Genomic DNA, 24,312 nt, shown 5'->3' on the forward strand with positions numbered 1-24,312 from the left:
CACATGACATGGGTTTGACACTCAACACTTTCCTTATCCACGTCCAGCGGAAATAGTGCATTTGGTCTTTGCACCTCCTGAAATGTGGGCCCCAGTACCTGCCAGCTGAGTGCTCAGGTGTGATCTTCCTGCTGTGTAGGTTTAGCAGTTTCAGTTTCCTCCATGTGGTTAAGAATAGAGCTGCTTTAGAGGCAAGTTCTTGGAGATGCCTTGTCAAAGTCATCTAGAAAAGCCACCAAGTCACCTTATTTGTGATAAAAGCTGCACCATTGGTACGTTTGAGAAACAGCTGCATCCATACCTGGGACCCTGGTTGTTGCCAAGGTTTTTCATAAGTCAGAGGGCCAATATAATACTGCTAATCTATCTTTTATGAAATTACTAACTCACATCATTCCCGATTCTAATTAGCACAGAGGAAGGGAGGGTTGCCACTTTCTCTAGTCCAAATATCATATTTGTATTAAATCAGCCAATGACATATTATGTCTTTAACTGGTATATTACACTCTGACTCATTCTGTAAATTATAACTACTAAGTTTTTTCCATGGTATTGCTAATCTATATTTATACCCCCTTAGAGAACAATTGAATTTTTATAACTCATTTCTGAATTTTTGTAACTCATTTCTGTACCGGATAATATGACCTTATTTTAGTCACTAAGAAACTTTGATTTGGTCTACCACTGATGATTTTAAACTTTTATAGGAACACAGTTTAAACAACCTATGAAAACATACTCTGTAGACCTTTAAAGGCTAGTTGTTCACTTTTTTTCTTGGGAGAACATGTTCACTCAGTGTTTTCAGTATGTGTCTTTTTGAAGAAGTACTATTTGATCCGCACATTATGCAATCAACTGTAGCAGGTAGGATGAAGCCAACTAAGTAAGTCTAGGCATTATAGATTCACACTCAGACATGGAGCTGTGAAGTTAGGAATTCAGGGCATTAGGGACCTGGTTAGGATTAAGGGAAAGGATTCTTTGTCCCTCAGAAGAGGGCTGGCAAATACCAGTCAGAGAACACAGTCTTAGGCATGCTGCTATTAAAACAAAGCAAGCCCAGAAACACATTTGGGATCCTGGAACTGGGCATTAGAATAAAGATGGAGTCTAACTACCAAGGAGAAAGCAAACTGCTCTCTAGATTATAGCCCACTTTTGCTAGTGAGGTACAATGGAGCCTTGAAGGAGAGTCACAAATTGTTGAGCCAGTTCTTTTAATTCCTCTGGTCTGTGACCAGGATTTACCATCAAGAGTACATGGGCACTTAACCTGTAAGTCAAAATCCAAGTTTAAGTTTTAACAACAATTCAGGGCATTACAAAGTTCAGAACAGGATTTAGCATTGGTTGGGGAGGGTTGGGTGGGATGAAAATGGGGGAAGAGGGAGAGTTCCCGATGGTAATATTCTATCGTTTAAACGGAGTAGTCGCCACATGCAATTTTAATCATCTCACATACCCATCCTCTGTTGGGAGATACTTGTCAGGTATTTTGTTGAATGCCCTTCTTTCCTGACAATATGATTACAAAAGCATAATTTTCCCTCTTCTTGTTTTGCCATCTCCTTCCTTAGGGTTCTCACTTTCCACAAAGAAATCATTTATTCCACTGAGAAATGATGGTCCTTCCTTAGGAAGCACTTTGTTATTGTTTAAAATATTTGTTTTCTCTTTTGCAAGCAGCCACATGTTTACACACACTTTACAGAGGGAAGCAGTCGGAATGCATCACCATCAAAATGTTACTGTTAATTATTTGAGCATGCTGGGTTCAATGTGATTTTTTCCCCTTCTTCATAGTTTTGAATATTTCTCTAATATGCGTATGTCTTTTCTCTTTGAGAGGAAAGCAAATTAACTCATTCCACTTGGTTAGATTTCAGAGTATTTTTCAAGGCCTTTAAAGTGCTCATAATTCTTTATCCTAGTAAACACAGCATTCCAACTTAACCAAAAGATAAGCAATATTATCAACTCATAGAAAATTCCTTTTTGTAGTCACCTAAATTTGCCCTCCTTGACTTGTAAATATCCAATATTGTTCTGTCTTAAAAAAAAAAAAAGTTTTTATTCAGAGAGACGAAGGGGAGGGAGAGAGAGAGAGATAGAAACATCAATGAAGAGAGAGAATCATCTTGTGGCTGCCTGCCCCCTACTGGGGATCAAGCCTATAATCCAGGTGTGTGCCCTGATTTGGAATCGAACTCTGACCTCCTGGTTCATTGGTCGACTCTCAACCACTGAGCCACACCAGCCAGGCTATTCTGCCTTTAAGAATGTTAGAATAAATCTACCACAGCAGCCTGTCCCCTTCCCCACTGTGTGGGACAGTTCTTGAGGGGCAGCCTTTTAGACGTGCTAAGAGCACTGTCGCCCTGCTGTCAGCTCCTCCAGCTTGGAACGCTGCAGCTCTTTCATCATATCTTCTTTGACATGGTTTTTAAATCATATGCCACCCTGATTGCTTTCCTCCGGACGCTCTCTGTTTTGTCACCCTTTGTTGTTAAAAATAAATTACTCCCAATTTCCTGCTTTCAATAGAGTAGAGTGAACATAATTGACTCTTTGATGTGTGAGGGTCTGGTATGGTCCGAAAGCAATTGCAGTGACCTTGACTACTTACTCTCTGTACTGTAAATATTACAGGGGGGGGGGGGGGAAATAGGAGCTGGTGCTACATCTTTACCAACCCTTGGATATGTCTTGGAAATTTTTTTTTGAAATTAGTTTGTATTTTTCTTATTTGTTTTTTTCTATTGGTAGTAAATTATTACTCTATAAAGGTTATCAAAAAACAAAACATGGTTAATTGTTAAACTCACAATGCAGATAATCTGGTTTTATTTTCCTCTAGTAAATTTTGACCTTTCTGAGGGCAAGGATTATTTCTTATTAGTTATAAAAAAAATCTTCAGTGAAGAGCATAATCCTAGCTCTATGTGATGATACCCAATAAATATTTGTTGCTCAGTTAATGCCTATCCAAGAAACTAAGATCTTGTGAAATGAAATAAATTCTAAATTTTAGAATATAGTGAAGAAACAGTAATATAGAATTGGACCTTAAATTTATTCTAACTTGCAATGAGTGATTTTTGTATATTAGTGAGGAAAAATACTAGTGTGTTAGGTGGGAATACTTTTACCTCGAAAGGGCAGAAAACCCAAATTGCAATGGCTCAAGTATGAGGAGCTTCAGAAGCCTGGGGAACTGGGCTCCAGGGCTACTTGAGCAGCTCAATGATGTCACTAAGGTCCCAAGCTCTTTTTATCCTTCTGTTGCTGCCCTTGACCTGTTACCTTTTTGACTTTGGGCTTATTGCCTTATGGTTACAATGTCCCTGCCCTAGCACCAGGCATCAAAACTGCATTCAGACAGAGGAACCTGAGGGCTGAGGCTCTGAAGTGGCCTCCTTGCATTTCTTTTCTCTGGGGAAGATCGTTTTTCAGAACCCTTCCAGCAAACTTCCCCTTGTATCCAGCTGACCAAAGCGGAGTCTCATGCCTGTCTCGAGGAAGCAGGCAAAGGAGTAGAGTCTTGGGAAGGACTGTTCATTAAAACAACAGTTTAGACCACAGCTAGAAAATAGACATATATTACAAAGAGATTTCATCACAAGAGATTCTGAACTCGACTAGTTCAGTCATAAATTCAGGGGAACCAAATTGCAAAGACCCTTCTATAATGATGGCTGATAATACCGGAGTAACATGATGGCATAACTTATTCAAACAGATGAATCATCCCCTGTCAATCACTTGTGGGAGAACTGATGAGCCTGATTATCTTTCCTAGCTTTGTACATTAAACAGGCTGTGTCTTTATCACAAAGCTATTTTTATGTTTTCTCCTTCCTTTCAGGAATCCTATCCAAAGAAGAGGAATTACACTATGGAAATTGTACCATCTGCTTCTCTGGATACGTTTCCTTCAGAAAACGAGAACTTTCTCTGTGATCTCACGGACACAGCGGTTACAAAGAAACCCTGCTCTTTAGAAATTGCAAGAGCCCCTTCCCCAAGAACTGGTAATGTGTCTTACTCACAGTTCCATCTGCGTGCTTGTGTATGTGAGGATGTGTCATTCAGATTTTGATTTCCCATAATATTTTCAACATGGAAATTCCCCAGTAGAATCATGATAATCTGTTTCTTTTTTGTTTTGTTTTGTTTTGTTTTGTTTTGTTCTGTTTTGTTTTGTTTGCATTTTGAAGTAAGTTCTGGTCTCTTAACTTCCTGGCAGGAGGTCTCATGGGAATGACACTGCCTAGGTGCTTGACACTCTGTGGGACTGTTCTTACCATACAGGTCCTTGATTACTTTTGCTCTCGGCAGTGATGACCTGTGAACTAAAGAGACAATTTATCAGTCTCCTCTCCCACACACCTCATTTATGATAGTGGAGCAAGTATAGGAAGGCCACAATTGACCTTCATATTCAGAGACAGGGAAAACGGCCCACAGCAGTCACAGCCTGTGGCTATTATAAAGCTAATCAGACACAGTTCCTTGATTAAGGGTCAATCCTATGCATAGAAATTGTTCTCTGGGACTCTAGGTTCCAGCCTCTGAGTCATTCTTCCTTTTCCATAAAAAGCAACCCATATTTATAGCGGAGTGTCTTTCTCTCCAGTTTCTTGCCTTTAAAATTTGAGCTGTCGCCGAGACCGGTTTGGCTCAATGGATAGAGCATCGGCTTGGGGACTGAAGGGCCCGGGTTCGATTCCGGTCAAGGGCATGTACCTTGGTTGTGGGCATATCCCCAGTAGGGGGTGTGCAAGAGGCAGCTGATCGATGACTCTCTCTCATCGATGTTTCTAACTCTCTATCTCTCTCCCTTCCTCTCTGTACAAAATCAATAAAATATATATATTAAAAAAAAAGAAATATATTAAAAAAAAAATAAAATTTGAGCTGTCAAAAGAGCTCTTTTCATTGTGTACTATCTCTGTTCCTTCCAGGTCAAGCTGATATAATTTCTTTTAAAACGTCGTAGACATTTTGTGTTTCAATTTATATTACACCCCATTAGACAAAAGCTTATATTCCAGATAAGTTCTTCTGAATATTGGGTGACTTCTGTGAGACAATGACCTTGAGATTTTCAGAAGTCCTATTATTGAACCGAGAGGATCTATGAAGTATGCCCTTAATAGTCCTTAAAGGGCCTTTCTGTTTGGCCTAAAGTTTCTGTGTGGCTCTTCCTGAGATCTTGCTTAGGTGTTAAGGAATAATTTTGTAGTCCCATTCAGATTTGATCATTGGCCTTCTTAATTTGAGATATTATTATTATTATTATTATTATTAATTATTTATTATTACTTTGCCATGTGGAGCTGCTGGAAATCAGAAGCCAATTTTGTTTTTATACCCAGAAATTCCTGGCTCCTTTGAATTTAGCAGGCCACTCTGCAGTTCTCTGAATTTTATCACAGGAAGCCAGAAGAAGCTAAGTTCTGCTTTAAATATTCTGCCTGGAAATCTCCTTAGCTAGATCACAGAGTTCATTCGGTTCAGTTGCTATTTTCCATGCTACCGCAGATGTCAATGTTGCCAAACTTTCTACTATGACATGACGCATGAATCCTTGTCTTGAGCTTCCAATTGCATTTTCTGTCCTTTGAGCTTTACCAACAGTTTCCTTGGAGTGCTTTGGGCGTCTATGAATCCTCTCCCAAAGGCCAGTTAGCTTTTCACAGTTACTCACTGGGAGGTCCTTCCAGTTTGTCCTGCTCCCCAATCACCAAGTGAATGCCATCCACATTTTGATATAGAAGCACCCCATTTCTAAGTACTGCAATATGTTCTTATTATTGATTGCTCCATAATAAGCTACCTCAACACTTAGTGAGTTAAAACAACAGTCATTTATTTTTTTTATAAATCTGCAGTTTGGATAGGGCCCGGCACGGGTAACTTCTTTCTGTTCCAAGTGAGAGCAACTGCGGCAACGTTGCTGGGGTCAGGAGCTTCCAGTCACAAGGTCAGTCCTTATTCATATGGCTGACATGGCCTACTTGGACTTCCTCCTGGTATGTGATGGGATTCTAAGAGCAAGCATCCTTAGAGAATGAGGCAGAGCTTTAGGTACTACATTTTATGACTTAGCCTCAGAAGACATAAATTTCATTATAGTAAAGAGGCTGCCTTTATTTAAGTGGAGAAAATTTAATCTTCCCCAACCCTTTAAGGAAATGTGTTACTAAAGTTACATCATAAGAGCATGGCCTGTGTCGCTCAGTGATTGAATGCCCACCAATGAACCAGGAGGTCACAGTTCGACTCCCAATCAGGGCACATGCCTTGGTTGCGGGCTCAATCCCCAGTAGAGGGATTGCAGTTGATCAATGATTCTCTCTCATTGATATTTTACTTTCTCCCTCTCCCTTCCTCTCTGAAATCAATAAAATAATATATTAAAAATAAAGTTATATTATAAGAATATGTTCTTGTAGCCACATTTGGAGAATACAAATCCCACAGTAACTGAGTGGGATAAGAATGATTTGCATGAATATTATTTTCCTCAATTGTGTTCAGTCATCTAGATTCAGTATAAAAGAAGTCAGTTTGCTCATCTGACCCAGGCTTAATTCATAATTATTGGTCACAGTCCAGTGGCTTTTTCAGATGTTGAAATGAGACTGGCCCATAGTGCCTAGAGTAACCTTTGGGTTGTGACTAAGAATTCAAGGGGTGAGAGAATCCAGTATTAGAATGGAAGAAATTTTCTTTTTAATGTTAGGAATAGGGATGAATATAAGTCAGAGCAGTTTCTGGAACCTTATCTGGAAATCCATAGACTTTGCCTCCATGAGAACCACAGCAGGGTGAAGAGAGCGTTGGCATAACTGTCTTCTGGCTGATGGGAACGCAAGTTGTGTCATCTTCCTCTTTGATTCCATTAACCTGTAGCTTAGGTTTTGCATGGATCCAGTTACTTCCAAGTCTCTCACTCTGCTAGGCCTCTTCCTTAGTTTTTCCTTGTATTCTGAGGGCCAACTAACCAAGCTGACGAACTCAGGGAAGTTACTGACCTATTAGGGAATTACTGACTTCTCAGGGAGTTATGGATGTTTTCCTTTGTTACTAAGTCCTTTATTGACTGAAAGTAGGACTTTTGGATGCAGAGACACCTCTTGATGCATCTGAGTCTTTTAAAGGCACTCAAGTGGAACTGGGTAGGTAATCACCCCGTAGTTCCTCATCCACTCAAAGTGCATTTATTGAGTTGTCTCTCGTGTTCTACGTATTGCGCTACATGTTGCAGAGAAAACAGAGTGAAAGGTACAAATCTTGATCGTTAGGAGCTAAGAATGTGTTAAAATTGTGGGGAAGAAGTGCAATGAGAGAGATGAACATGAGGTTTTCATAGGAGGGTAGGAGTGATCTGAGCCTTAAAGAAGAGTTGGGTGGACGAGTGGGTCTTGTATGGCCCCCAGGCTAGGGAATGCTCTTAGGGAAAATGATAACAAGAGTGGTGTGCAGAAGTTTGGGTTTTGCCTCATGGCAGGAGTAAATCACTGACAGACTATAAGTGGGGATGTGACCTGATAGGATTTTGTTTTAAAATGACTCTCTGGAAGCAATGTGGAGAATAGATTAGACAGAGATGAGGCTAGAGGCAGGAGGATTAATGAGATCAACGTGCAGTCTCAGCAAGAAATGGTGGAGTCCAGGACAGATGCGTGGCAGCCCTGAGGGAAGGGGGACACAGCTGAGAGTGAAACTCATCCCTTCCTGCCTGAGGGATTCCGACATCTGTGAAATAAGTAACCAAGGGAACTAAAATGCTATATGTTAGGGAACGTGTTTTTAGTTCTTGGTTAGTTGTGTTAGATAAAATGGCATAGGCTTACAGAGAAAATGGGGATTTCTACACACACTGGAACTGGATTCTGAAGGGAAGAGAGAAAGAGAGAGGGGGGCGTGGGAAGGGAATGGGAGAGAGAGAGAGAGAGAGAGAGAAAGAGAGAGAGAGAGAGAGGAGAGGAGGAAGGGAAGAGTTAGGAAAGAGATATGATGAAGGGATGATCAGATCTTTACTGGAGAGAGACTGCTCTTCCCCCCCCACCTCCTTTTTATGAAATCCTAGTAGGGGTGTCAAACTCAATCAGAGAAGGGGCCAAAATCTAAAATCCAGCCTAAATCGCGGGCTGAATGGTTTACTGAACAGTCATAAACTGTCATTGTGATGGAAACGCAGCGGAGTGCAGTGATGACAGCGCGGTGCGGGCCACATTGCAAGGCCTGGCGGGACGGATTTGGCCCGCGGGCCTTGTGTTTGACACATGTGTCCTAAAGTCTAGTACCTCAAAATGTGACCTTATTTAGAGCGTTTGGAGAGAGGGTCTTTATAGAGATAATTAAGGTGAAGCAGAGTCATTAGATGAGCCCTAATCCAACATGACTGGTGACCTTATAAAAAGGGGGAGATTTGTACACAGGCGATATGCAAAGAGAAAAGATGATGTGGAGAGATACATCTGAAAGCTAGGGAGAGAGCTTAGAACAAAGCCTCTCTCACAGCTCTCAGGAGCCACCAACCCTGCCAAAACCTCAATTTCAGGCACCTGGCCTCCAGAACTGTGAGATAATACATTTCTGTTAAGATACCTAGTTGGGAGTACTCTGTTACAGGAGCTCAAGGGAACAAATATGGAGGCCAAAACTGAGCACAGAAACTCAATACTACACAGAAGGGACGGGTGAATGAGGATGCCTGGCCTGCTTATCTCAGAGCTAAGCAGCTTGAGGGTCTTGGCTGTGACTGGCAGTGTCATTCATAGCTATAGAATATGTAGTTTCTCAGAAAATCACAGTTAAGTATTCATCTTAGTTTCCTTTCTGAGGGCTGTCCCATGTATTAACTAGGATGCGCTAGTACAAAACATATCTCATCCTGACCACAAGGAAAAAAAAATCCAGCATTTCCACTGGTTTAATTTAAATATGAAGCACCTTATTAGCGAGGCTATATTCAACAACATTTTGCAGTCCAACTAGAAAACGAGGGATGCTCTTCCCAAGAAACATCTTAACTAATGCCCCAATGACTGCAGAGTTTACACAGAGTAAGGCATGCTATTGCTCAAATACAGGCTCATTAAATAAAAGAACAACAGAAGTCCAGTCCTTCCTTGGTAATTTTCTGTCTGAGACTCATGTTTATGCAGTCAATATTGAATCATATTTCCCCCTTATTGTATCAGGAAAAAAGAACTGCATATAATCACAGCGGTGACTCAGAGGCATACATAAATGAATAATCAAACGAATGAATGACCATTATCTTTAAAAGAAAATGGCTGTAATGGCAGAAAAAGCCCTGATGAAATAGTCAGATGCCATCAAAGAAAATGTTTTCTTGTCTGCTTTTCATTTAATTTTAACCTTCACAGGGGAATATTTCTATTTTATGGTAACTAGGCAACCTGTTATTTTGAATCACTTAGTACAGGCTTTGCACACTATGGAGGCTCAATAAATCCATTTTGATTAATGAGCAATTTGCAGCAACACTGTTTCCAGTCTTGTTGAAAGAGAATAGATGATCTCTGATAAAAAAAAAAAAAAGAACACAATCATAGGTGCATGCCAGGACAGTGTGTATCTTGCTTACCTCTATGCAGTTTGCTAATATGCTTACTGGCTGTGGTCACCCTGAAATGCAAAGGTCATCTGGTGAATAATCCTCCCCTCCCCCACTACACTTCCACCAGTATCCTGAAATCGATCATTTTGATGGTGATTCTGTAACTTTTGTATAACCAAATATATATTTTTAAATGAATGGTGAAGCTTTTTGAATTTTAGTGCCAAAATATTGAAACTGAAAGAATTCTGACTGGACCAGGACTAATGTTTATCTCTGCTTAGCAAGTGAGTAATGTCAACATAATTTTTGTGGGTATGTTTAACTCATTTAAGAGAGCAAATGTTTTTAAGCCCCGTGGAATCATTCTTTTACATATAAATACTGCACTTGCTGATAAGAGCCATCTTTATCAAACAGCAATTATTTATTTGGCATTTGTAATGCTGTCTTAGCCATTTAGTAAAGCAGACTGGTACTTGGTACATTTTTAACCCAATGTTAGCTTATAAAGGGGTGAAGAGAGGAGACTAGGGTCACCGTACCTGCAAGGAAATCCCAGTAAGTTTTTTCTTTCACCCAGAGGAACAGTTGACCAATTGGAAAATGTGATCATCTCATTTTGCTTAAATTGGTGGAATTTGGCTATATGTGGAAAAATAATATCTTAAACAAAAAACAAATTATATTTCTTTTCCCTCAGATTAATTTTACTTATACAATATATGACTAACATGAATTATAGAATAATATTTCTAAAAAGACAACAAATTCTTTAAAATGATTATGTTAGGAAAATGGGCTTTTATGATGTCATTTATGGTACCCTCTGAAATAGAGATTGTCCTATAATGTCAGACTATGTATAATTATGAAATTAATATTCATTAGTTCATAAATTCATGTTTACCAAATTCAAGCTGGACTTCCACTATTTCTCTCTCCTTTATTTTCTCAAACCTCTGGTACTTTTTCCTATCTTATCTCTCACTCACAGCACATATTCTCATATTTTAATTAATAAAGAAAATTGAAGCCATCAAATGGAACTTTGTTAACATTCTTCATGACAACTGACATTTTTCTGAAAGTTCTAAAAGCTGGAAGTTCCTCAAGGCTCAGACAAAGTCCTTCCTATTCATTTTATTTTTCTCTCTTCTTAAGTGATCTCATCCACAGTGTAGCTTCTATTATAATCAACATGCTAAGGACTCCCAAATACTGCTCTCCAGGACACACTACTTCTGTCAACTCCAGGATAATTTAGTCTTTTTATCCATCTATCTGTTCACTTATCCATCCCTCCCTTCCTCCCTCCCTCCCTCCCTCTCTCCCTCCTTCTCTCCATCCCTCCATCCCTCCATCTATCCCCAGTCTACTAAATATCTTCACCAGCATGTCTAAAAGGCATCTTAATCCTAACATATCTAAAACTAAGCTCATATTTTCCCCCTCAAACTTATTCTTCATGCAAATTTATCTCAATAAATGATTTATTTAATCACTCATCTGACTTCAGAAACCTGGGTGTCCTTGCCATCACCATCTCTATGAACTCTGATATCCAATCAGTCACGAGTTCTTAACTCGTGTAGGAGGTGAGGTAATTCTGTAACTTTTTGTATATCCCCAATTATCTCTCAAATCTATCTTCTCATAATCTCTACCTTCACCAACCACTCTTCTGGATTATTTTAATAATAAAATATCAATTGTCCTTGAATTTATGGCTTATGTTACAGCCAAAGTCATCTTAAAAATCACAAATCTGAATGTATCACTCCTCTGATTAAAAACTTTTAGTGACTTATTATTTTGTCATTATTCTTAGAAAAATGACCCAAATCTTCAAAAAGCCCTAAATGGTGTGCTGGTTTTTCTTCTTGTTGTTTTTTTAAAAAAAAATATTTAGTCTCATCTCTTATCAGTCCCCACCTTCCCAACTAGGTAGATAAAGAAGAAATGAGGATAATGATGTAACAAAAAATTTATCTCTAGAATAGAGAAAAAATGGAAATCTTTGCTTCCAGTTAAGTATTATTCCTGCTGTGAGTATAAAAGAGGAGAGAGGAGTTAGGATTAAATAATACTTGGGGGGAGGGTCCCCATTTACTTTCTGGGAATCCTGAGACATTTCAATCTGATTTATGAAAGCATATGGAATGCAATCTAACTTTTCCCAAAGTTCCTCAAAACAAATAGTAGTTGGATACAATATATTTTTCTTACAGTTTGTGAAGTCTGTCATCACGAGTATTCACATAACTTGAAGAGTATAATAGCATATCAAAGGAAATATAAAATCAGATGTTAATAATAGAGTAAGACTAATCTGTAGCTGCATTTTATGCCCAAATTCCAGATCACCAAAGTAAATATGGGTTCCTGACTAGTGTATATTTCAGACAAAACTCTATATAGGTGGTGATTTCCACCCAGTTTTCCTAGAACTTATTGACAGTTTGAGTAAAAACCACTATTGTATGTGTGCACACAGGGCAAATTACACTAACACATGTGTCCAAAACCAACAAATATTTATTATTTCAGAGTTTTTGTGGGTCAGGAATCCAGGAGGGCTTACAGGGCAATGGTTCTGGTTTCAGACTCTCTGTGAAAAGGTCATTTCTAGGCCTGACTGCAAGGATCCATTTCCAAGTTGACTCATGTGATTGTTGACAAATTGTGGATCCAAATGGGCTGTCGAACTGAGGGTTTCAGTTCCTTACCAGGCGATGGGGGCCTCTCCATGTGGCTGTTGATGGTGTGGTTACTTGCTTTTCTCAGTGTAAGATATCTAGAGAGGGGGACCACTAGATGACACACCCAAGCCTGTTTGTAACTTAACCCTAGAAGTGACATCTCCTCACTTCTCTATTTGTTTGTTGCATGTTTATCAACAAGTTCAACTCACACTCTAGGGGTGTGAAATTAACAAAAGCATGAATGCCATGAGGCAGGGAGAATCAATCAGGCCCATCTTAGAAGCTACCCACCATGCGTTTTATCTGGTCAAGTAGCTGCTTGGTTAAGACTATGGAATATGTACAGCTGTTGATGGGGATAGTAATGAAGGTTCAAGTGTTTCAGTTTTCAATAGATTTTAAAGAATTGCTAATTCTTAAAAAAACCATCGCTAGGAGAAAGTAAAAATGTAATAGCTATTTGGAATATTAAATAATGCTCTAAAACAGTTATTAAATATTAACTTCCTCAACTAGTACATAGTGGGCTCTTCTCCCTGGAAATATTGAAACAGAAGATATTTGGACTACTTATGATTTTTATACAGCCCGTCTCAGAAATGATGGTCATGTTCCATTACTAAAAGAAAGTTACTTCATTTTTATTTTAATCCACACCTGGGGATATTTTTCCATTGATTTCTAGAGAGAGTGAAAGAGAGAGAGATAGATAAAGATACACATTGATGTGAGAAAAAAATTGGTTGCCTCCTGCATGAGCCCTGACCAGGGCTTGGGCCTGAGAGGAGTTTTCAACCGAGGTATGTGCCCTTGACTGGAATCAAACCCGGGACTCTTCAGTCCACAGGTCAGTGCTCTATCCACTGAGCAAAACCAGCTAGGGCAAAACAAAGTTACTTTAAAATATAAAGATTTAATTGGGTTATTCACGTTTTATTTATCCATCCAATGAGCAACTATTGAACACTTATTGTGGATAAGTGTTAGATATAGTTATTTTTTGTTTAAATAATAAGTACATTTCTACTTTTATAATGAAAATCTTAGTTTTAAATTACATAGTGAGGAGAGTATTCATATTTAATATGAATATGGAAAAGCAATGTATAATATGCCATTCTTCTAGGTTTGTCCATAGGAGGAAAGACATTTCCGTGGGATGTACTATGACAGAGGTCTACAATTTATCTTGTCCACACTTGTTTTTATAAATAAAGCTTTCTTGGAATGCAGCCACAACCATTTGCTTACATATTGTCTGTGGCTGCTTTTGTGCTACAACAGCAAGTTGAGCAGTTATGAAAGGGACCATAAAACCTATAGAGCTTAAAATGCTATCTGCCCTTGCAAAAGAAGTTTGCTAATTCATGACTTAAGGCCAACAATTAAAACTTGTACTTCATGAATTGCTAGACTAATAATTGTTAAATACTTTCTTGATGATTACTTAGTGTTACATTCAAGACTTCCCACGTGTGTGTATGTGTGTGTGTGTGTGTGTGTGTGTGTAATCAATAGCTGCATTTATCTGAGCACCTACTATGTGCCAGGCAATATGTTAAATACACATTCATACATAGATACCCCATTTATCCTTACAAAACTATGAGAAAACACTTTTTCATAGGAAACTGAGATTAAATAGGCCAGGATTGCAGCGTAGGGTTGTCCGGTTCCAAAGCCCAAATTTATACTATATGGCTCCTCCATTTCTTAGTATTCCTTTCCATGAATATTATTTATTCAAAATGAACTCTCTCTTATTCTACCAATATGCATAGCTCTTTCCAATTCCTCTGCTTTTTTTCTCATCCCACTTCCCACCTTACTGCCCATTTGTTTATATCTAAATTGTACTAATCTGCCAGAGACCTCTTTTATCACCACCTGTTCCATGACACCTTTCCTGAAGCTCCAGCTGGAAGCAATCTCAGTCCTATTTGTCAGCTACACAGCCGCTAACAAGGTCTCCGGTGCCCTTTAACTGGTCTGCACATACTAAAGAATGATGTTAAAATTCTATAACACTGCCATGCGTTATTTTGTATTCACAGAATGCTTTCCTCTAAAAGCTCAAGTAAACCAGAAAGTTCCTGCTAAAGCTTATTATTGTAGAGGACACTGACAATCATATTGCATAACCTAATGCATAGTAAGGGAATCTGAATAGAAGATCTTTCTTATTTCAGTCTAAGATTGAAGTATATTCAGTAATTTTCTCTAAGCAGTTTTTATACACCTAATTTCATTTTCATCAGCAATGTTTTGTAGCTGCAGGTGTGAGATGGGGGTTGATGGTGCATATCTTTGACATAGGCTGCCATTTTATAGAGTCCACTGGATCCTTGGTATTTTTTATAAGTGGTATAATAAAGGCTATTTAAAAGCATAAATCTGTTTCCTAACACTCTTATGTGTGTTCTGTGCTTTTCATTTGAATTTTCTCTAAAAGGACCATGGAATTATAAAAGCCAGATCACCTTTCCTCATGCCACCGTGAGCATTGTGATGGTTGCCAATGACACACAAGTGTTTCTTCATTTGATTTATTTCACTTAGTACTTTTAAAGGATTGCATTGAGCTAAGAGCTATGGAGGGTATAATGAAAATATAAGTCTCTGAGATAATATAGTCGGGACTAAAAGAGATAATGAATAGTGCATGGTAGTATAAAATCAAATTATCGGTATAATGGCAGAAATCATGGATTCAGGAGATAGAGACACTTATAGTCTTTTCTACAGAATTTAGTACTTCATTACCCACTGTCTTGTGCTGTGTGTTAAATTACTTGTAAGAAACATTCATAAGCTTTTGCTTTATAGTCTGCCTAGAGTGCCCAGCAGTTTTTCTGTCTTTGATCCAAAGGCAGTCAGCAGGGCCAGTCCTTGCAGTAAATCATTCCCCAATGGATCATCCCTTATTCCTGGAATTCAATTCTGTTCCTACCAATTTGTATTAATAGCTTAAAGGTACTGGCCTCAAATCCTACCCAATTACTCATAGTCGTTACTCTGGATGTACTAGTATTATCTAAAACAAATTAGTAATTTTCTTGCTTCTCCCTCTGGATTTTCTTTCCACTTATATATTTTATTTTAATTCTGATGATATTTGGTTTGATAGGGGAAAATAAAACTCAAATTTATTAAACCTATATAATACTCAAAATTATTAAACCTCATAACATGCTACTTATTTTTCATGGGCGTTCTCTCATTTTATATGCACACATAAACCCAAGAAGATACTTATTAATCATTTTCATTTTTAAAGTTCAGGAAACTGACATCCTGAGAGGTTAAATAAATTATCTAAAATTGAACAGGTAAGTTTTCTATATACTTCAGCATATGGTATTAGAATGTATATTGGGATGCTTCTTTGAATTAACATTTACTAAAATACAAAAGCATTATATTTAATGTTGGATATCTTATTCTATCAAAAAGTTGAGTGACACATAATAAAGAATTAAAGATGAGATAGATAATAGGACAGTGTATAGAGAAACAGGTCTATGGAGAATTCAGATATTGGAATTATTGAACTCAGATGCTAAAAAAAAACTCAGGAAAAACAAATGTCTTTGGCATTTCCTAATAAATAAAGGGAAGCATAAAAAAGTTAGGGAATTGAAAAATGTCAAATGGTGACAATATATTTACAAGTAGAAATAATATATAACAATATATATATTATTGTTATTATAATATATATAATAATATATATGTTATATATATTATTATATATATTATATATATTATAATATATATATAAAATAAACAATATATTTACAAGTAGAAACAATAAACAATTAGAAATTTTAGAATTGAAAAATAGAATTGAAATTAAGAAAATGGTTTGGTAGCAGACTAGACAGAGCTGAAGAAAGAACCAATAAACTGGAAAATAAATGTAAGAAGCGAGGCAGGTGATGTTTTGTTGTTTTGTACTATTGAAACCTGTATGGCTTTGGGAACCAATGTCACCCCAATAAATTTAATAAAAAAGAAACTATTCAGAATACAATACAGAGATACAACAATGAAAAGTACAAAAGAGAGAATGATAAGGAAAATAAACTGTAACATCATTTCATTGCAGTCCAATGAACTTTACCTATTATTACTTGTAGGGCACTCACTCCCTGCTTAAATATCTTCAATATTTCTTATTGCCTATAGAATTAAGTGTAAACTTTTATACTAAAAAACTTCCTCTAACTCATTTAAACTCATCTCCGACTTCTTCCTAACATAAAATAGCTCACGTATGCTCATTTATGCTGTTATGATTTATGTTCTACTCCAGCTTTCTTGCCTGAAAACTGAAGAATTTAACACCACCTTCCTCTCCAGCCACAGTCCTTCCCTGCTTTTTCATCATGCTTCATTGATCTGTTATCAATTCTCAAGTTATATAGCATTATAAATTGCATCTCTGAGGCCACATGTGACTGTATACGTACTTGTCAAGGGCATAGATATATATTTTTAAATCCTTACCCAAGAATATTTTTTCCATTTATTTTTAGAGAGTGGAAGAGAGAGGGAAAGACAGAGAGAAATATCCATGTGAGAGAAACACATCGATTGGTTGCCTGCTGCATGAGCCCCAAGCAGGGCCCAGGGTAGGGAGGAGCCTATAACCGAGGTCAAACCTTGGAACCTTCAGTCTGCAGGCCAATGTTCTACCCACTGATCCAAACCTGCTAAGGCAAGGGCAGAGATTTCTTAAATAATATTTTAAGACATTATTTTTAGAGCAGTTTTAGGTTCATAGCAAAATTTAGTAGAAATACAGAGCTCTCATTTACACTCTGCCTCTACATGGACACAGCCTCCCCCACCCATAAACACCCCCTACCAGAGAGGGGGTACATTTGCTACTCTACATGGAAACATCATTGTCACAAAAATCCATAGTTTACATTAGGGTTCACTCTTCGTGTTGTATAGTCTACTGGGTTTTAGACAAATTAAAATGTTAGGCACCCACCAATATAGAATCATAGAGAGCAGTTTTACTGTCCTAAAAATCCTCTCTGCTCCACCTGTTTATCCCTCCCTATCCACTACCCCTGACTAGAGATTTATCCTTAGAAGGAACATAATAACTGACATTCTTGCCCCCAAATAAATATTTTTGGATGTATGGTTGAATGAATGAAAGAAGGAAGGACACATTGGAGAAAAGCAGGGCATCTTTGTCATCCTCTTGCTGATGGATGTTTTGTCTCTTTCAATATTGACTCATACTATTCTGTTCTACTCAGAAGACCACTCACACAAACCTGCCTGTTCTTGAGATGCTAATTCCCACCTGATCCATTAAACTGAAGTCAAGAGAGAGCTCTGGACATTTTAAAGGCATATTTAGTGATGGATCTGTTTAATTCAATGTGCCACACTTGTATTTTTCATAAACCTATGTCTAGATTCACCAGAAGACTGAATTATACTTTTATGTGGGGGTAGAGTTTTTATATCCTCACTTATGAGCAAGAGATGCCCTCATAAATTATTGCTTTTCAGTTGGGATTGTAGACAGTAGCTGTGGAACAGAGAGATTTGCTGGTCTATAAACAATTCACAGTCTCAGTCTCCTTTGCATCAATTCAGTGAGCTGTCTAGGACAGAACATTATTGGAAACTAATTAAAATTGTAACAGGGAAGTTTTTTTTTATTTTTTCAAATTTGAACTTGCAATCATTTCCATAAAAAGCCATAGAGAATTGCCAAATTGTTGTTAAAATAATATAACTTCTCTTTGTGCTAGCAGAAGTTATTTATAAAACATTTGTCATCCTTTCCCAAGTATTTTAAACATTCCAAATGGCATCTTTGATGTTATTTTGTTTTTGTATAAACTTAAGAAGAAAATGTTTCATGTGCTGCTGATTTTGAAGACATTACTTTCTTTATCCTTCCACCCCACCCCCCCAAACAGTTACCATAAGGGAAGACTTATTTAGATTTTTGAAATCTCATTCATTTAGTTTTGACCATATAGGAGGATATATTTATCTGAGGGGGAATAGTTTTTATTATACAACTGCTTTGTACAAATGTCAGTTTCTCATCTAGGTTAACTCACTGGGGTATTTTTCTATAGCTTGAAGGATTTCTGAGAGAAATGTTTTGGGGAGGTTTGAATTGGGGTTTTATGAATTGGAGCTATGAAACATGGACTTTAATAAAGATCAATACCCATTTGAAATATTATGAAGAAAACGTAGGCACATCATATATTAAAAAGATCATTTTTTTTAAAGTTAAGGTACAGTTTTAGTCATTCATATCATCGTGGCAGTCTTCACAGCTATGCCGGGTAATCTATCATTATTTACTGAATAATAATACTCTTCTTTCTTGGGATAATACCTCAGGGGGTGATATTACTCTAAAAGAGAACAACACATTCAATAAACATTATCTTTAAAACATGCTGCTGAGCATATTCCTCAGTATGATCTTGTAATTGATAGTTTTAAGTTGAAATCCCAATTCCTGTTCATTAAACTAATTTGCAGTCTCAAAAGGTAAACTGAGTGATTAGGTTCATGGCAGTTCTATTTTTATTCACAGATAATGCCTCTGAGGTAGCAATTACTGCTCCAGGAACTAGTAACCATAGAAACAGCTCTACAGGCCCAACACCTGACTGCTCACCTCCATCCCCCGACACTGCCCTCAAAAACATTGTAAAAGTTATTCGACCCCAGGTAAGTGCCCAGAATGACATTATCTGCACCATAATGTATGTTGTTTCTGAATCTGTGCATGCAAAACTGACATTGCAATGCCTGGCCTGTGTTATGATATATACATTGATTTTTAGATTAAAAGAAGGGACTTGGAATGGAATGTTTTCTCCCCTTGGCATTTATGGTAGACACTGAAATCTATATCAGCTTTTAGAAAAAAGAATTTGTATATTATAGAAAACAACAACAACAAATGAAGCTTAGGAAACATGCTATTATTTCACATCATCTTCCTTTCATAGCATTTTAATAATTATAGTCCAATTATTAAGTTGTTACTTTTTTTTTCTCTTGGGTGTCTCCCTCTCATTTTGTCTTCATTTCTCTGAACATGCTGCATTACTTGCAATCACTTCCCTATCCGCCAGCCCCAGATGTTTCTATATATTTTCTTAACATTCTCTATTCCTTATGGTCTTTAATTTTGCCTGTGTTTGATATTGTGCATCTCATTGCTCCTTACTTCCCTTCAGTGCTCTCTTCCACCTGGCTGGTTTCTCTTTACCCTTTGTTCTTTTCCCTCAGCCTGTCATTTGTCTATGTGGCTTTCTTTTGCTTCTCTCTTTCTTCTCTTTCAGTTGGGTTTCCCAGTAGGCGGTTTGCAGGCAAGCTTTAGAAATATCACTGGGACAAGCTGTTCTGTGATATTTCATTGAAAATAGCACTTATAAAGCTGTTAGCATTATATTTTTGCCAACAGAAGAACTCAGAACGTGGACTTGGTCTTGTTCTCAACCTGGCTCGTTCTGAATGGGCCTCATAAAATCCAACAGAGGGGGACTGTGGATCCAATCAATGCCATTCACCATCTACTTAAGTAAATAGTATGAACAAGTCCTTTGAGCTAATTTGTAAGACAGATGTGCCTTTGAAGACCATTTTGCTGTGAATGAGCCATGATTTCCTTAATATCTTACCTTCTTTCATATAATTTGTTTAGGATGATTCTTATTATAATCATCATCCTCATTAATAAAATGGAATTTATTTATTTACCTAGAATTAGCATTTTACTCTCAATATTATGTTATGAATATTCACCCACACTTATGTGCAGTTTAGTTCATTAATTTCCTTTGTAAAATTTTTAAAAAATATATATTTTATTGATTTTTCAGAGAGGAACAGAGAGGGACAGAGAGCTAGAAACATCGATGAAAGAGAAACATCAATCAGCTGCCTCCTGCACATCCCCAAAATTTTATTTTCCTCATCACCTTTTATTCCTCTATGCCCTTTACCACTTCCACTTATCCTCTTCCACCCCCACAATCACCACACTGGTGTCCATGTTCATGAGTTCTCTCTCTTTTATTTTTATTTTTTGCTCATTCCCCCTTCCTCACAATCCCATCCTTGAGCTGTCTGCCTGCTCTCTACCTATGAGTCTATCTCTATTTTCCTTGGTAGTTCAATTTGTTCGTTAAATTCCACAGGTAAGTGAAACCATATGGTACTTGTCTTTCTCTGACTGGCTTATTTTACTTCACATAATGTTCTCTAGGTCATCCATACTGTCGCAAAGGCTAAAATTTTCTTAAAATGGCATTTAAACCTTATATGTCCACCTCATTGTATAAAACATTGTCTTTTTTTCTTACTTTTTCTTTTTTTGACACTTTCATATAAATTGTTTCCTTTAACCTTCATTAATTCCAAGAGAATGGATATTCTGGTGTTTTTGGGTAAGCACTCCAAAGGGGCTAAGCTGTGCAACTAATTTGCAGTTCTTTACCTTTCTTTCATATAATAGTTGTCTCTTCGGGTCCTGTTCAGAGGTTAGAAAATTCTTATGAGGTTGTACGATATGACATTTTTATGAGGAACTTACAGGTTTGGGGGCAGTCATATTTTACACAGAGTCCCAATATGCAGAGGAGAAAAATGTCTTCAAAACCCCTTTCTTCCTCTTCAGGGAAATGTCATCTAGTTCATTTGCTTCAAGAAGTAACCTCATTAACCCCTATTTAGATGCTAAATGCCACATTAACTATCACCGGTTCTCTCATGAAGATGTTTCTGGTGTTACAGTGAAGCCATACATTCCCAACATTTAAAAAATTCCTGAGGTAGGAGATTGTCCTACATGTAAGTTAATAGATCCATTAATAAATATATTTGCTTTTATACCAATGTAAATTCTCTAATGTAAATGCATGTGGTCATTCAATGAATGAAAAACAGATTTCTTTCTACATATCTGAAGTCTATGCAACCCTAAGGAAACTTAACCCATAAATCCTTCCTTACATATTCTATTGTATTTTAGCTGTGTTTTTATTTTGGCAAACTTTGGAGAAAATGAGAGGTAGTGTTCAAGCCAGAAATTCCAACTCAACTCTATTCCTTGGTTCATCATTGCTAGTAAATGCCTATGAAGCTAACTCACTCCAGCTTCCTTTCTTAGCTGTCATAGGGATGATTTAAGGAAGAAAGAAATGGAGTAAGAAAGTCAGGAAACTAAAGATCATGCTATTTGACTTAGAACCAATGCAGCCTATAAGTATGTATGTAATAGAACAAGACAGCTAAGGTGTGTAATTGGGAAAGAATATAACATCTATTTTCTTTTTACTGCAGAGACTTTGGCGGATTGCTTATTTCTCCTCATGATGTCTGATATCCTGGGGCTCCTCATTCACTATACAGAACAAGGAATAGAAAATTTTAGTGGAAATAATTATGAGGGAGTGTCAGGGTAGGACAAATGAATTCAGAAAAGGGTTTGGAGACTAGGGAGTGTGGGTTGGGGCCCCCCTGGTGTGTTCTGACAAGTCACAGGTGTGTGAGGGATGGAGAATGGTTGAGATCTAACTGTTCTAAAGAAAAGATAATTGTTGTTAGATTATATAAGAGCCTATATTTTGATCACAAGTTTAATCCTCTAAAGTGTTTGCTAATTCTGGCTTTCTGTCTGAAAATGCAAGAAATGTGAAGTTAGATTGACTTGTGGGTATTAAAACACTTTGAAATTTTACTAATTAGAAATTAATAACATGGTTAAAAAGATCATTTCACTTATAAAACTACCTGTGTTCATGAATTTGCATTTCTTTGACTAGGCATTGGCACATGTGTTCATTTTTATTGTGAAAATGATATAGAATTGATGAGGGATAAAAACACAATTTTCATTGCATTTGCTGCAAATATATACTTAGATAGAGCAAGTTTAGTTACTTCTCCTCTTTTATATGCCTTTATCTAGTCTACTTTCCGTAACTCTATCTCTACATGAGAATATCCATTGTTAACAAGGACTCATTGTATTCAATTTGTGGTAGGGCTGATTATACATTGCATGTTTGGAATTACTGTAAATTACTTAGAAGCCACAAATCTTGCAATGTTTTGTTGTTTGATTTTATTTGGAATACTGATTAATTTTTTATTGATTTCACAGAGGAAGGAAGAGAGAGATATAAACATCAATGATAAGAATCATTGACTGGATGCCTCATGCACTACCCTTACTGGGGATCAAGCCTGCTATCTGACCATCTACCCTGACTGGGAATCAAACCATGGCCAACCAATTATTCATGGGTTGACCACTGAGTCACTCTGGCCGGACATGGCATATTTACTAACTCACTAAGTCACAGCTATTAGTTCTACATCCCATGTTTGACCTTTTTACTTTGGTTCTTTGGACTCTTTCATGTCATAAAATTTTTCAGGTTGTGAAACATTCTATTTTCAACTCATAGATTCTGAAATATTTATATACTACTGGTTTCTCTTTGTTTTCCTCCAGTATATTAACCTACTAGGCTGAGCTTCCCTCTCAGAATGATTTACTCACATTTTTAAAATGATAACTTTTGATGAACAGAATATTTTAATTTTGGTGAGATCCAGTTTATTAATTTTTTTCTTTCACGGTTAGTGCATTTTGTATTTTGTTCAGGTTGTAAATATGTGCTCTCATATTTTTTCTAGATGCTTTCTGGTTCTGGCTTTAATATTTAGTTTTATGATCTATATCAAATTGTTTTTGTGTAGGTTGCAAGGTAAGAGTTGGGATTCATTTTTTTCCCCTACATGGAAAAAGAGTTTTCTCATTGAGTTGACTTAGTGCTTTAGTATTGTTTATTACTTTCACTTTCCAATTGTTCATTGTTGGTATATAGAAGTGCTGTTGAATTTTCCATTATCCTGTGTCCTGCCACCTGGATAAACTTATGGGAATGTTATGGTAGTTCCTTTTAAAAATAATGTTTAATGGTTTTCTTCTGTCCTCTGAGAATAATGATGGTTTTATTTCTTCTTTTTCTAGTCTTTATGTCTATTATTATTATTATTATTATTATTAATATAATACTACTGTGACTGCAGGGCAGTTGTTCACAAAACTGGTAAAACCTGGTTTATTATCTTTAAGGAAAAGCATTCAGTATTTTAGCATTAAATATAATATAACCTATGTTTATTATATATACCCTTCTACTCCTAATTTGCTGAGAGTTTTTAGAATAAAAGGGTGTTGACATTTATTATTTTTTTCCTGTATATATTTAGATGATCATATACTTTTTCCTCCTTTGTTCTGTTGATGTGATAAATTATATTGTTTTATTTTTTTATATTTTAATTATTTTTAATCCTCACTTGAGGATATATTTCTATTAATTTATATAAAGAGAGGAAGAGAGAGAGAGAGAGAGAGAGAGAGAGAGAGAGAGAGAGAGAGAGAGAGAGAGAAACATTGATTGGTTACTTCCTGTGCACACCTCGACTGGGGATAGAACCCTTGACCTAGGTTTGTACTCTGACTGGGAATCAAACCCTCAGCCTTTTGGTGTATGGGACACTCAACTAACTGAGCCACTGGGCTAGGGCTACATTGTTTTATTTTTTAATGTTAATGCAACTTTGCATTTCTGGGATAAGTTGACTTGATTATGATGTTCAAGAGACACTTTGGATAAAGCATTAGTATGTAAGGAGATGGATTAAATCTAAGGGAGTCAAAGATGACTAATGATTTGGTCCTGGTTGTGTGGGATTTTGAAATGATCTTAATAAAATTAGGAAAGTCCTGAGCAGAATTTATTTTGATGAGGAAGAGGGTGGCATGATAAATTTTGTTTTGTAAACTTATTGAGTGTATGGCATGATATTACAAATTAGAAATATTGATGTGGAGCTCTGGTGAGAGGTAAAAGCTTAAGGCAAAGATTTTATAGTCATTTATAGAATTAGATGGTGAAGGGAGATAGTATCAAA

General features: G+C 36.9%; 1 protein-coding gene across 12 annotated transcripts in view; it reads left to right on the forward strand.

Moving 5' to 3' along the window:
* Nucleotides 1-24,312, forward strand: part of ANKS1B (ankyrin repeat and sterile alpha motif domain containing 1B) — a 757,254-nt gene that overhangs the window by 217,651 nt on the left and 515,291 nt on the right. For all 12 annotated transcript variants that reach the window (XM_036456619.2, XM_036456625.2, XM_036456621.2 and 9 more), the window contains exons 10-11: nt 3,875-4,040; nt 18,905-19,041. In XM_036456619.2, the coding sequence (XP_036312512.1) occupies nt 3,875-4,040; nt 18,905-19,041 (303 nt within the window). The remainder of the gene's footprint in view (nt 1-3,874; nt 4,041-18,904; nt 19,042-24,312) is intronic.

Source organism: Pipistrellus kuhlii, unplaced genomic scaffold (assembly GCF_014108245.1).
Source record: "Pipistrellus kuhlii isolate mPipKuh1 unplaced genomic scaffold, mPipKuh1.p scaffold_m20_p_3, whole genome shotgun sequence".
In the NCBI taxonomy this organism is placed as follows: domain Eukaryota; kingdom Metazoa; phylum Chordata; class Mammalia; order Chiroptera; family Vespertilionidae; genus Pipistrellus; species Pipistrellus kuhlii.